This window comes from Candoia aspera, chromosome 3, assembly GCF_035149785.1.
Source record: "Candoia aspera isolate rCanAsp1 chromosome 3, rCanAsp1.hap2, whole genome shotgun sequence".
Lineage (NCBI taxonomy): Eukaryota > Metazoa > Chordata > Lepidosauria > Squamata > Boidae > Candoia > Candoia aspera.
The window spans coordinates 113,215,007-113,228,960 of NC_086155.1; the positions used below are offsets into that span (position 1 = coordinate 113,215,007).

General features: G+C 35.8%; 1 protein-coding gene across 1 annotated transcript in view; it reads right to left on the minus strand.

Moving 5' to 3' along the window:
* LOC134494663 (protocadherin Fat 2-like) overlaps nt 1-13,954 on the minus strand; it is a 61,624-nt gene that overhangs the window by 44,628 nt on the left and 3,042 nt on the right. The window contains exon 2 of the mRNA XM_063299912.1: nt 16-2,460. Coding sequence (XP_063155982.1) covers nt 16-2,460 — 2,445 coding nt within the window. The remainder of the gene's footprint in view (nt 1-15; nt 2,461-13,954) is intronic.

Consider the following 13,954-nt stretch of genomic DNA (forward strand, 5'->3'; position numbering starts at 1 on the left):
ATAAATTGTTCTCACCTGAGATATCTGCTCCCTTTCCTCCAATTGAGTAGGAAGATCATGGAAATCATTTCTACTCTGTGGATTCAGCAGTGTTTTTGGCTGCTCCATAGTAAAAACAGGAAAGAGAGGTCTAAGGAACTTGAACTCACTGCTCAGAGAGCCATCGGCTAAGCACACCTCATAGCTGTAGGCCTGGGAAGGTGTCCCAATATTAGGATCCACACAGTTCTCTTGCAGATTCGGTCTCACAGGGAAATTAGATGCAGAATTAGAAGACCCTATGAACGTCCTTCGCTTCTGAAACTTGTTTGCAATAAACACCATGGCAGAAAGCAGAAAAATGGATGAGATTGCAACCAAGCAGATAATCAAATACATTGTCAGGGTATGATCTCCCTCCTGTGGGACTTCACCCTTAGGATTATTCATAATTTTCATGTAAGGATCTGAGAAGCCATCCACTAGAAGAATTCTCAGTGTGGCAGAGACAGACTGAGGAGGATGGCCATTATCTCTAACTGCCACAATAAGAGTGTGTTTGAAATTATCGCGGTTGGTCACCGGCCTCGTGGTCTTCACTTCCCCGTTCTGAGTCCCCACAGTGAAGAGACTTGGATCTGTGGCCTTCAGCAACTGATAGGAAAGCCAAGAATTCTGCCCTGAATCTCTGTCCACTGCCACCACTTTGGTGACCAGGTAGCCCGTCTCTGCTGCCCTGGGAACCAGATCACTTGATGGAGAAGTGCTGTTCTGAAGTGGGCAGAGGATGAAGGGAGCATTGTCATTTTCATCTGTGATAAGAACTTGGACCATTGTTTGTGAGCTCAGTGGAGGAGAGCCTTTATCTACAGCTCTCACTGTCACCTGGAAGTCCTGTATGTCCTCATAATCTATAGATTGAATGACATACAGGTTCCCAGTTTCAGAGTTGATGGAGATGTAAGAAGATGCAGGCCCATCCCTGATTTTCCCAGGCAACAGCAAATAGGTCACTTTGGCATTGTGTTCGGTGTCCACATCCACAGCACGGACTGATCCAATGAGGAGACCTGGAATGCTGTTTTCTCGTAACTGGAAATCATAGAAAGTTCTTTCAAACATTGGAGAGTTGTCATTGACATCTGAAATGTGAATGTTAATAACTGTCATTGAGGTGAGCCTGGGAGAACCTTGGTCAGTGGCTGTGATGGTGATATTATATTCTGACATTTGTTCCCTGTCCAATGGCTGTTGAGTCACCAGATGGTAATAATTGTTCTCAGTGGGTTTTAGGATAAAGGGCAGGTTTGCGTCAGTGTTGCAGGCAGTTCTACCATTGTCTCCAGAGTCTTGATCATTGATACTGAACACAGCCACCAGTGTTTCTGGGCGAGAGTTTTCTGGTAAGGGGCTGGTGATGGATGATATTGTTATTTCTGGGGCATTGTCATTCTCATCCTCAATGTCAACAAGGACTTTGCAGTAAGCAGATAGTCCCCCTCCATCTGTTGCTTTGATATTCAGTTCATATTTAGTGGTTTTTTCATAATCAATTTTCCCTACAAGGGTAATTTCCCCAGTATGGTTGTTTAACTTGAATGATCTGAGTGCATTTGTTGGTACTTGGCTAAAAGTGTAAGTGATGTGAGCATTGGATCCAATATCTTTGTCAGTGGCTTTAACTTTGGCAACCAAAGAACCTGGATGACTGTTTTCCATCAGCTGCACTTTATACACCGATTGTTCAAACTGGGGTACATTATCATTGGTATCCAGAATGTCAATAACTAACTGTGCTGTACCAGTTCTTCTTGGGATCCCTCCATCCACAGCTTCCAGAATGAGGATAAACTGAGGAATCACCTCACGGTCTAATGGTTTTGCCAAAAGCAGTTCTGCATATTTGTTGCTGTCGTTTTGACTTTGCACATCCAGCTTAAAATGTTCATTTGCGCTAAGTATGTAGTTCTGGATAGCATTTTTCCCTTTGTCTAAATCTTGGGCTGTCTCCAAAGGGAAACGTGTATTTACGGGAGTCTGTTCGGGTATTTCAAAAAGGAATTGATTCTTAGAGAACGTAGGGGAATTATCATTCACATCTTCTACCTGAATTTCAATTCTGAACACTTGCAAAGGATTTTCCAGCACAATTTCTGAGAATAGAACGCAACGGTCATTCTGATCAAATACAATTTCTCGGTCAAGTTTACCCTTTAACATGATATTCCCAGAATGAGGATCCAGCTGGAAATCCTGCCTGGAACTCTTAGAAATCAACTGTGCTCTGCGAGCAGAGAGCTCCTTCACATCTACTTTCAAATCTTTCAGCACATTTGCTACTATTGAGCCAGCTTCCTTCTCCTCAGGCACTGAATAGCGGAACGGTTCACACAACATACCAGAGTTACATAGATAAATAAAGAACAAGACCACTTGCCTGCCAAGATGACGTATTTCCATTTTCTCAGCCTTTTTCAGGGAAGGTCATAAATTCAGTATGATTCTTTGTAAAGGAGCTCCTAGAATTTCCTTTACATTTGTGATCACTATCCAGTGGAAGTTATTTTCTGATACTCATGCTGGAATATGTTCTCCTGAAATTTCTCAAGGTTTAGTTAAGAGCTGTTGCCTTTGCTCTGAGATTCCTTTGTCTAATGACTAGATCATTCTGTAGGTAAAGTACAGTAATTTTTATTTTTACTGTTTGTGCAATAGCACCACCTTGTGTTTAAAGTAAAATGTAGCACTGTGAATTCATGAAACTTGTTTGAATAGGGCATTATTTACAGTATGCAAAATTGAAGGCTGATTTTTGAAAGAACAAAATTTTACCTCATGCATACAATCTTGGTGTCATCTGTCATATCAGGACAATTTATTGAAACAGCTTTCAATCTAGAGAAAAAGGATTCCCCTTGAAATGTAAGAGCTGTAACTTTCGGTATGATTGTGCTATAAGTGTACAGAAACATGGTATAAAATAAGTACAAGGATCCTTCACTTGCTTTTACTTATTTCACTTGTTGTTCACTTATTTTTTACTTGTAACTATCTTTTTATATGGGAGGTGAGGTGTAGTTTTTCCTTTTATCTGATGAGTTTATAATGACCAAGTAGTTCTCACTTGAAAACGATCATAATTTTACCTCCATTCATAACTAGGCATTTCTTAATTGCTTTCATAAGAAAATTAAGCACACAGGAATCTACATTGTTGCTGACATAATAAAGTCTCTATTTCTGTTTCTTTCACTTTTTTTGTTCATTAGTTTGCAAAGGTTTTTACCTCTTTTGTCCGTCTTATAATATTTTGTTTTGGATTTTCTTTACATCTTAGTAGCAAGTATCACGTATACAGAAGAGGAGAACTGGAATGAACAATTGACCACATGGCAGGATGGTATTAGACCAACATAGAAGTGGGGTGGTGACTGTGTCTTGTATTTGGTAGCTTAAAATTCAGATTATTTTCAATGTCCCTTTGAATATGAGCTATAGGCAGACAATAACTTGTGTCATCCATTAAAAGATTCTGGAATGATGCATTTAAATTTCCAGAGGTGTAGCTGTAGTACTCTATGCATCAAAAATTACAAAAAATAATATAGTTCAAGGAATTTTAAATAAATCTATAAAGACTTCATTCCATCTTGTACCCTACGTTAGCTTTACATGTCAGGATTTACATTCCAAATCTGCTTTAGTCTTTCTAATTAATTTTGGTTTGGGATGTTGAAGAGTCAAGCAGATATTGAATATTCAGGCAAATATTGGATACATGGAACTTTCCCAATCACTGGTAGAGATGTTCTTGAATGATGTATGGTTGATGCTTTTTTTCAGTGTGTGGTTCTCCCACCCCACCCCACCAATTCAGCCACTTCTGTAGTTGTATAGGCAGAAACTAAACAAAGTTCATCCAGAGTTCATCCAAAATCATTTCCTAGATGTATTCCTATCTCAGATACCTCAGTGATGGCCAGGAATTGAATCTGGGCCCTTTTATCTATAAGGCTCTCTGACACTGAACTGCTATGGCCTCCTCAATCCTTATTCATACTATCCTCATTAACAACCCAGATACTATATTTCCCTCTGGGCTGAATTCAGCCAAATACACATCTAATACTACAAGAAAAAAATTGGAATAAATTCAGAGTAATGATAAGTAGGATTCTTTGGGAAGAGAATCTTAAGAGAACAAGAGTTCAAGACAGGTGGTAATTAACCAATAAACAGCAAATAGCTTCAATGGAAAAAACCAGATGGAAGAAGCCATGTCGGTAGCTGCACAGAAATCTCAGTGGAGTTCCAAAAACAAAAAAGGACATACATTGGAGATGGAAAAAGGGACTAATAGAATAGTCGCTAATAGAAATAGCCCAGAATTGTAGAAGTTATTATATATATATATATATATATATATATATATATATATATATATATATATAAAATAGTCTTTATTAAATTATTTACACAAATAATACAAACATAAAATGAGAAATCAACAATAAACATAAAATGCAAAAACAAGAGAAAGAAAAAAGGAAAGGAGAAAGAAGAAAGAGAAGAAGAGGTTTAAATGAAAGGAAATGGATTTCCAACTCCCTAAGTAATACAATTTTATACCTTAACTAAATAATTTCTTTTCACAATTCACTAATTTGGTTACAATAATTCTACAGTTCTATTGAGATTATATAAGTCAAATACATGATATTTACATCTTGTATTATATTCATATGTTTTACACATTTACGTTAATTTTTGGGTCGATTCTACATAGTTGAAGAAGGGGGCCCAGTCATTCTGAAAAACTTCCACATTTTTATCATTTAGCTGGTCCATAAGTTTTGCCATCTGCACCAGATCCAGGGATTTAAATGTCCATTCTTCCATTGAGGGGGTCAGTTCTTCCTTCCACTTTGATGCATATGTAATTCTAGCTGCGGTGATCAAATATCGTAAAAGTTTTCCATGTTCATGTTCCAAATCCTTGTCCACGATGCCCAATAAATAGAGTTCTGGTGTTCTATTAATTTCTTTAGTCAACATTTTATAAATTATATTGTGTATAGATGTCCAAAATTTTTTCGCCTTCTTACAAGTCCACCACATATGACAAAATGTTCCTGTTTCTTTTTTATACTTCCAGCAGACATCTGAAGTATTCTGAAACGTTTTGGATATTTTGTCCAGAGTAATGTACCACATGTACATCATTTTGTAAAAATTTTCTTTTAAATTATAATTTAGAGTAAATTTCAGCCCTTTGGTCCACATTCTTTCCCAAACATCATAGTCAATGTGATGTCCAAGATTTCTCTCCCATTTAATCATACATTGTTTAATTTGTACATTTGCCATTCTTATTTGTAATAACATTTTATATATTTTGGAAATCATGTGGTCATTGTTGGCATAAACTAAGTTATCCCACCAGGTTAAATCTTTTGTGAATTTGTAACTTTGGGCATCAATTTTAAATTGTTCCTTTAATTGAAAATACAAAAACCATTGGCATGGATGTCCTTCATTTTCCAATTCATCTCTTCTTTTCATTTTATATATAGCCCCTTCAATTTTTATTAGGTCCAAATATCTTAGCCATTTGCAAATTCCTGTTTTTTCTCTCCTACTATACGCTTCTTGTGGGGAAATCCATAATGGTAGAGTGGGTGTTAGAGTAGATTTATATTTTTCCCAAATTCTAAGAAGGGACTTTCTAATACAATGATTATTAAATACTTTATTTACTTTCAATTTGTTATACCATAGGAATCCATGCCAACCAAATTTCAGGTCGTGGCCTTCTAGATTTAATAATCTATAATTCTGTAAAGTATTCCACTCTTTTACCCCATAATAATCCACATGCTTCATAATATAATTTAAAATCTGGAAGACCCCAGCCTCCTCGTTCTTTAGCATCCTGCATTAATTTAAGCCTAATCCTTGGTCTTTTCCTTTGCCAAATGAACTTTGATAGGTCTTTTTGCCATAATTTAAAAGTTTTGTCAGTTAATAATATTGGAATATTTTGAAATAAAAATAACATCCTTGGCAAGATATTCATTTTGATTACAGAGATTCGCCCCATAAGTGATAAATTTAGTTTTTCCCACTTCCCTAAGTCTTGTTGAATTTCCTTCCATATTTTTGCATAGTTGTTTTGGTATAGATCGTTAGTTTTAGCTGTAATCTCTATCCCTAAATATCTGACTTTTTTAACACTAGAGAATCCTGATTTATTTTCTAATATATTCTGAATATTTTGTGACGTATTTAAGTTTATCATTTTCGTTTTTTGTTTATTTATTTTGAAACCAGCCAATTCTCCATATTCTTGTAGCGTTTTTAATAAGTAGTCAAGAGATGTTAGTGGATTTTGTAGGGTAATAACTAAATCATCTGCGAACGCTCTTAATTTATATATTTCTTGTTTTACCTTTATTCCCTCAATCTGATTTTCCTTTCTAATATTCTCTGTTAAGACTTCCAAAACCAATATGAATAGTAAGGGGGAGAGTGGACAACCCTGCCTGGTACCTTTTTCTATTACGCATTCTTGTGTTGTATCTTCGTTTATCACAATTTTGGCTTTTTGGAATGTATAGATTGCTTTGACTGCCTTTATAAATGTGTCGCCAAAATCCATAAATTCCAAGGTTTTAAGCATAAAATTCCAGTTTAAATTGTCAAAGGCTTTTTCTGCATCTAAAAAGAGTAGCATAATCTGTTTTTCATTATGAATTTGGGCATACTCTATTATATTTATGATAGTCCTTATGTTATCTTTTATGTGTCTTCGGGGTAGGAATCCACTTTGGTCATGATCAATTATTTCTTGTAATATAATTTTTAATCTTTCAGTTAGAATTAATGTAAATATTTTGTAGTTATTATTCAGTAGCAAAATAGGCCTATAATTTCTACATAGTGTCGGATCCTATTTCTCTTTAGGAATTAATATAATATTCGCCTCAGACCAAGATTGAGGTATTGGATTTCCTGCTACAATCATATTCAATAAATCCTTAAATGGTAGTAGTATTTGATCTTGGAAATATTTATAGTATCCTGCAGAAAAAACATCTGGTCCTGGGGCTTTGCCTGTTTTCAGTTTTCTAATAGCATCTATAATTTCCTGTGTTGTAATGGGGTTGTTAATTGTTGCTTTTTGATCTTTAGTTAGTTTCTTTAAATTGTGTTTTAGCAAATAGTTTTCAATTTTGTCAATTGATATTTCTTGTTTCTTATATTAATTTGTAAAAAAGTTATAAAATGCCTTCTTAATTTTTTCATTGTCAACTAATTCTTCCCCATTTTCTCGAATTTTGGTAATGGTTTTTTTTCCTTATCTTTTCTTAATTTATATGCCAACCATTTACCCGGTTTATTAGCATGTTCGAAGTTTCTTTGTTTGATATATCTCAGTTTCCTTTCAATTTCATCTGTTGTAAGTATTTTTAATTGTTGTTGCAAAATTTTTATTTGGCGATTTATTTCCTCATCAGATGGCTTTAATTGGAGCTCTTTTTCTTTTAACTTAATTTGATCTAAAATTATTTGAGTTTTTTGTTGTGCTTTCCTTTTCAAACACCTGTTTTGATACATAAAGAACCCTCTCAAATAGGCCTTACTAGTACCCCACACAGTACCAATACTTACTTCTTTATTTAGATTCCATTCAAAGAATTCCTTTAGTTTCTTTTTGCAATCTTCTACAAATTCTTTATTTCTCAGCAAAGTTTCATTTAATCTCCACCTATAATTTTTTGGGTGGAGTTTTATGCTCAATTGAATCAGGTTATGGTCTGAGAAGGATCTGGGGAGGGTTGTTACATCAGAGATTTTATTTGCCAGATGTTTAGATAGCCATATCATATCAATCCTAGAGAATGATTTGAATCTATCTGAGTAGAAGGTATAATCTCTGCCCAAGCCATTTTTATGTCTCCAGGCTTCTACAATAGCCAAATTTTCGGTCATATCAAAAAAAGACTGAGGTAATTTTCCTTGATTTTTTAAAATTTGTTGTTCAGACTTTCTATCAATGATAGGTAAAGTAACCCCATTCCAATCTCCAATCATAATCCAATTATTATAGGGTAGTTCAGAAAGTACATTAAATAAATTTTGATTAAAAAAATTTCTGATTATCATTCGGGGCATATACTCCAACCACTAATACTTTAAGGCTTGGCAGTTCCACTTCTATGATTATATATCTTCCATTTTTGTCAGCACTTATCAATTTAGAGTTTAAATGAGAATTTGCATATATTACAATTCCATTTGTTTTTTTTTCACTTGCTGCTATAAATTCATTTCCTAATTTCTTGTTTATCAAATATTTATCATCTTTTTTAGCGATGTGTGTTTCCTGAAGACATATAATATCTTGTTTCAATTTACATAAATAATGAAAAACTTTTTTCCTTTTAACTGGGGAGTTGACTCCATTTATGTTCCAGGAAAGGCATTTTAGTTCATTCATTCGGGAGAAGTATTGTAAACTCTTTAGAGCTAGAAGCTAATTCTTCTACACTGGGGTCTTCAGAATCTAGACACTTTCCTTTATTTTCTTTACTTTTAAATCTGTCACTCCCCTCTGCATCTGTTTCCAGATCTTTCTTACATTTTTAAAGAAATTCCTGTGCTTTTGAGATAGTATTCAATTTGTATCTTCATTGTTTAAACATCCTACGGACAACGCCGGCTCTAAGGCTTAGAAACGGAGATGAGCACCGCCCCCTAGAGTCGGACACGACTGGACTTTACGTCAAGGGAAACCTTTACCTTTACCTTTACCTGTTTAAACATAACATTAACTCCCTCCAGAATTTCCCATCTGAAGGGAATTTTATTTCTTTTTAAGACATCAGTAAGAAAAAAGTATTCTCTTCTCTTTTTAAGTATTTTCAGTGGTATGTCCTTCAGTATCATGATTTCCTCTCCTTCAGTGTTAATTTTTTTACCATAAGAGGCCGGTATTATCAATTCTTTTGTCCTCTTTCTTGCAAATTCAATTATTATGTCTCTTGGTTTCCTATGAACCTTTGCATATTTCGAGTTAACTCTCTATATTTTTTCTATATTTTCTTCTGATTTTTCTTCATCCCAGTCAATTAAATTGGCAAGCATTTGAATCACTATTTCTCTGATTTCTGGCTCTTTTTTTTCTGGTACTCCTCTAAGCCTAATACAGTATTCTTTTTCTTTTAACTCTAACACAGTTAAACGGTCTAATTCAGTGTCCTTTTCCCATTCTAATTTCTCCACTCTTTCTCTTACTTCTTGGATATCTGCTTTTATTATTTTGTCCATTGTCTCTAACTTATGGTCTAATCTTTTCTCAAAGCCATCAATTTTCTCTTCCAATAAATGAGTTAAATTTTGAGTGATGTTTTGAATTGTTTTCTGTGTAAAGTCTTCAAACATGGCTTTCAACCATTCACCTTCCCCCGCTTCTGAGCCTCTCCTAATCTGTCTTCTTGTATTCATTTTGTTTTGTAAATATCCTTCTTAATTTTTTAGCTTATCTTAACTATTAATCCTAATACACTATTTGTTTATATGTTACAATATACAATATCTATTTCTACTTATACAGTACAAAATATGCTTAAGTATTTATATAAAGCTATAGTATATTACAATATGGCGTGATGAATTAATTAAATAAATCAGTTTTCCCCTTATCGCAGCAAGGACTTATAATAAAGATTTTTCCCCCCAATCGTAAAGTTTTTTTCCCCCCCTACTTAGGAAGTTTCTTCTTTTTTCTTTATTTAGTCAGTAATTATTGTTCCTTTCATCGAAGTGAAGGGGGCAGCAGAATTGCCTAGAAAGCTAGGCTACTCACGCAGGCTCTACAGTTCTTGCTTCCTGGCTTCCCGGCTGCTCTTTTATGGCGAAAGTGAAAGTGACAAGAAGAAAGTTAAAGCTTTCGCCTGCCGCTCCAAATCCACTGAAGCTCTTCGTCAGCAGAGCTCTTCTTCCAGTGCTGCCTCCGTGGTTTGCCTGTCTCTCCGACTCCGCAAAGCCACCTTCGTCCTGCGTTGTAGATGAGAATATTCTCGAGCTCTCACATCGCTCGTCCTGCCGCCATACTCCTTCCGAGAATGTGTGATTCCAGAATTGTAGAAGTTACGTCAGGAAACTTAGCATGAACTGAGGTTGGTGAAGGATGTGGAGAACAACATAAAAAGGCTTCTCCAGATACAGTATATTCAGAATGAATGGAAGACAAGTGAATCAGTACACCAGCTCCTTAGTAAAGATGCAAAATACTAATTGAAGACACAAAAGGTTGAATTACTCGACTCTTATTTTGGGTCAGGCTTCACCAGAAAGAAGATATGTGCTCCACCAAAAAATTATAGAGAATAATTTTAGAGTGAAGGGGCAGGACTGAAGCTTGATTTTGATAGAAGCATTCTTATAGAATATCAATTTACTATGAATGAATTTTAATATCCAGGGGCAGAGGAATAGCATTATATGGAAGTGAAAGGCCTTGCTGATGGTAAGATTGAACCTTCCTCCCTCCCTCCCTCCCTCCCTCCCTTCTGCCACCTCCATTCAGATGAACTCTACATGAAGTGCAGTTATTAAAAATGTGAGAGTTTAAAATATAATAATAGTATTACAACAACAACAATAGTCGTAATAGTTTAGCACCCCAAGTTAAGAATATGATTAATGGCTGCACATTCATAAAGCATCAGTCAGGCTTTCCTCTGCACTCAGAAAGCCGTGAGAGTAGGAGAGATCCTTGGTTTGGAGCAGGGGCACACTGTCCCTGCGGAGGGGCATGCCCCTTCACGTCACACCTCCTTTTAAGAGGTGAATGTCAGCAAAAGTTCTCTGGTGATATTATTTATTATCTTTCAGAAACAAGCAAAGTGCTAGATGACTGGAAGAAGGTCAACATTATCTCCATCTAAAAAAAGGGGAGAAAGGAGGTCCAGAAAGGCAACAAATGTTAGCCTAACATCAATATCTGATAAGATCTATGAGAGATCCTGGAAAGAGATTAATGTTAAAAAGAACATCATGATTCTGGTATCAGTATGGATTTGTTATCAACATGGTATCATCTTGGATTTCCCCAAACAAGTCTGACAACCTTGTATCATATTTCTGGCTACGTAATTTCAGTAGTACTTCTTCTTATCAGATAAGGAAAGTGCTATCACCAATTACATAGCAAAGTTCTGTATAGCTGCTGTGAATGAGCTGCTGTGAATGTGCACAAGCAACTGACTACTGCACATGACTGACATCCTCATACCCGATTCACTTATCTTATGGCTATGTGGATGGTTTGTTTGTTTTCTCCCCTCTCTCTGCTGTATTTTGTTTATATATGTTTTGTTTCATTTGGTCACTGACCAAAATAAATACAGGTAGTCCTTGTTTAGTGACTGCCTGGGCCAGCAACTGTTCACAGTTACGACAATGATGAAAAAATAACTTTGTGACCAATGCCTGCATTTATGAGCTTCGCAGTATCTTTCTTTCAGTCACATGTTCGCCATAACAATCAGTTACCACGCTTGTCCTGTGACCGACCCAATTTCCCCCCCCTGCCCACCCCTTGCAGAGCTTAAACAAGCTACCTCTTTCCGAGCTGCTTTTCTCTGCAGCACAGCAACAAAGCAGCCGACAACATTAATAACATCCAAAATGCATGATTATATTATTATTTTGTTCATATATGTGACTGTTGACCACAATAACATTATACCGAGGTTTGTTAAAGACATAAAGAATATCTTTATTATCTATTCTGTTCTCTCTATGTTTCCTTCTATTCTTTTCTTAGATATTAGCTATCAAAGCCAAGGTTAAAATATGACATGTTTCTATAAAGCTCTGGTGACCCTTTACAGACGTTTTGCTGACACCAGGACTGAAAACCGCCCAGAGTCCCTCCTTTTGGAGGGAGATGGGCGGTGATAAAATTTGATAAAGAAATAAAGAAATAAAAAGTTGATGATTTATGGATTTGCATATAGATAAGCGACGAGTTATGGGAAGAAGAGATATTTGTTTGTAATCTTTACAGGGGGTGAAGAGTTTGTTTATACTTGTGATGAAGATTGGAAGTAACTTCTTTTCTTTACCTTACTTTCTTCTTTTTCTTTTTTCTTTTTCTTTCCTTGCACTCTCCTTGCATTCTTTCTTTCTATCTCTCTTTCTCTGAGTTTAGTTTGTATTTGCTTTTACTATTGTAATCAAAATTTTCAACAAAATTATTACAAAAGAGATATTAGCAGTCAAAGGGCTAATATCAAAGGGCGGAAGGAAAGGATAGATAAAAGAGATGAAGAATGCAGGCTGCAACCATCAGATAAATGGAAACAAACAAAGGAAACATGATTGTATGGCCAGTACTAATAACCAAGCATACCTAATGCTTTCATTACTTGAGAAAGAAACTGAAAACATCCACAAAAAGGAAAAGGTTGCCCTTTTCCTGAACCAAGTGTGAGACTAATGTATTGTGAGAGCCATGACCTATACAGAATAAAAGATGGAAATGCAGTATTGGAAAGTTGAGATTCATCTAGAAAGAGCCCTATAGAAACATCCAACTCCCTTTGGTCTACCTGGCCAGTAGATAAGAAGAGCCATATTTCCTCTTGAGAAGAAAAGACAAGCCAAGTGGCTGAAAACATCACACAGTAGAAGTTACAGGAAGGCTGTTTCAATGCTAGCAGAAAATTTCCTCACAGTAAGGGCAACAAATTGCACAGAGAGGTGAGTTCAACCAGAGGCTGAAAAGCTATCTGTCAAGTGTTCTTTAAGTTGGATTTCTGCACAGAGCAGGTGATTGGTTTCAATGAGATAGAGTTAGAGATAGAGAGGTAGATATATTTCAATTCTACGACTCAATGATTTTATGAAAATTGATATTATTTATGCAGCCTTTGGAATAATGAAATTGACTGTCCTTGTTTTTTCAAAACATTGGCAACACTTAATCTTAAAGTTGCTTTATACTGTAGATAATTATTTGTATTTGTATTATATTTGTAAATTATCTGTATATTTTGCTCTATGTGACTAAATAATCTCAACACATTTCTTTTCTACTGCTCATTCACTTTTGTATTTTGCACTCATTCATTCATCCTGTCTCTTCTTCTTTTACCAAACACTTCTTAAGTAACCTCTTCCTACTAAATTCAACGTACGTTAATGTTTCTCTTGACATACTCCATATAGCAAAGCGGACAGAAGTACGAGGAAGAAAAAGCAAGGATGCAGCGGGACTGAGTGCCGATCACTGGTTGTCTCTATATCAGGAATGATGTCAGAAAGAGTTGAAACCGCCTGCACTGTAGCTAAGACTGCTAATTACACTTTCTATTTCATGAAGATAATTGGAATGTTAATATAAACAAATCAAGGCAGAATGAAATATTATGTTACTTTGAATGGCAACTGCTCTTCATTCCTAAGTGCATAGCTGGTAAAATAATTATGAAAAGGATTGACCAGCATGGATTACAGACAGTGGCTGAGAGAAGAGGAGGGAGTAGATTGGGAGTAGATCGGGAGTGGGAGATGGGGAAGTGGTGTGGCCATAGTCTATAGCAGCAATCTCCAATATTTTCCTTTATGCAGACCAATACTTCATCACTCAAGACATTTTAGGGGCACCATATCAGCCAGAGGTTGGCATTATGGTAACGGTAACAACAACAACAACATAAGGACATGCATGATTTGCCTAGATTGCAGCCACAAAACAGAATATTAAATAAAACTATTTCAGTGCTCACAGCTAGAGTCTTGCACGATTACCAGCTCTCATGAGATATTGATTCCCGACGGAATATTGTGAGATTTAAGCTGAGAATGTAGAAGTCTTTTGAGTGAGATTACCCAAATCCTGTGAGATTCAGGCCAGTTTATTTTTTTAAAAAAATTTGGTTGCTTTCTCCCCACAGTGACCAGT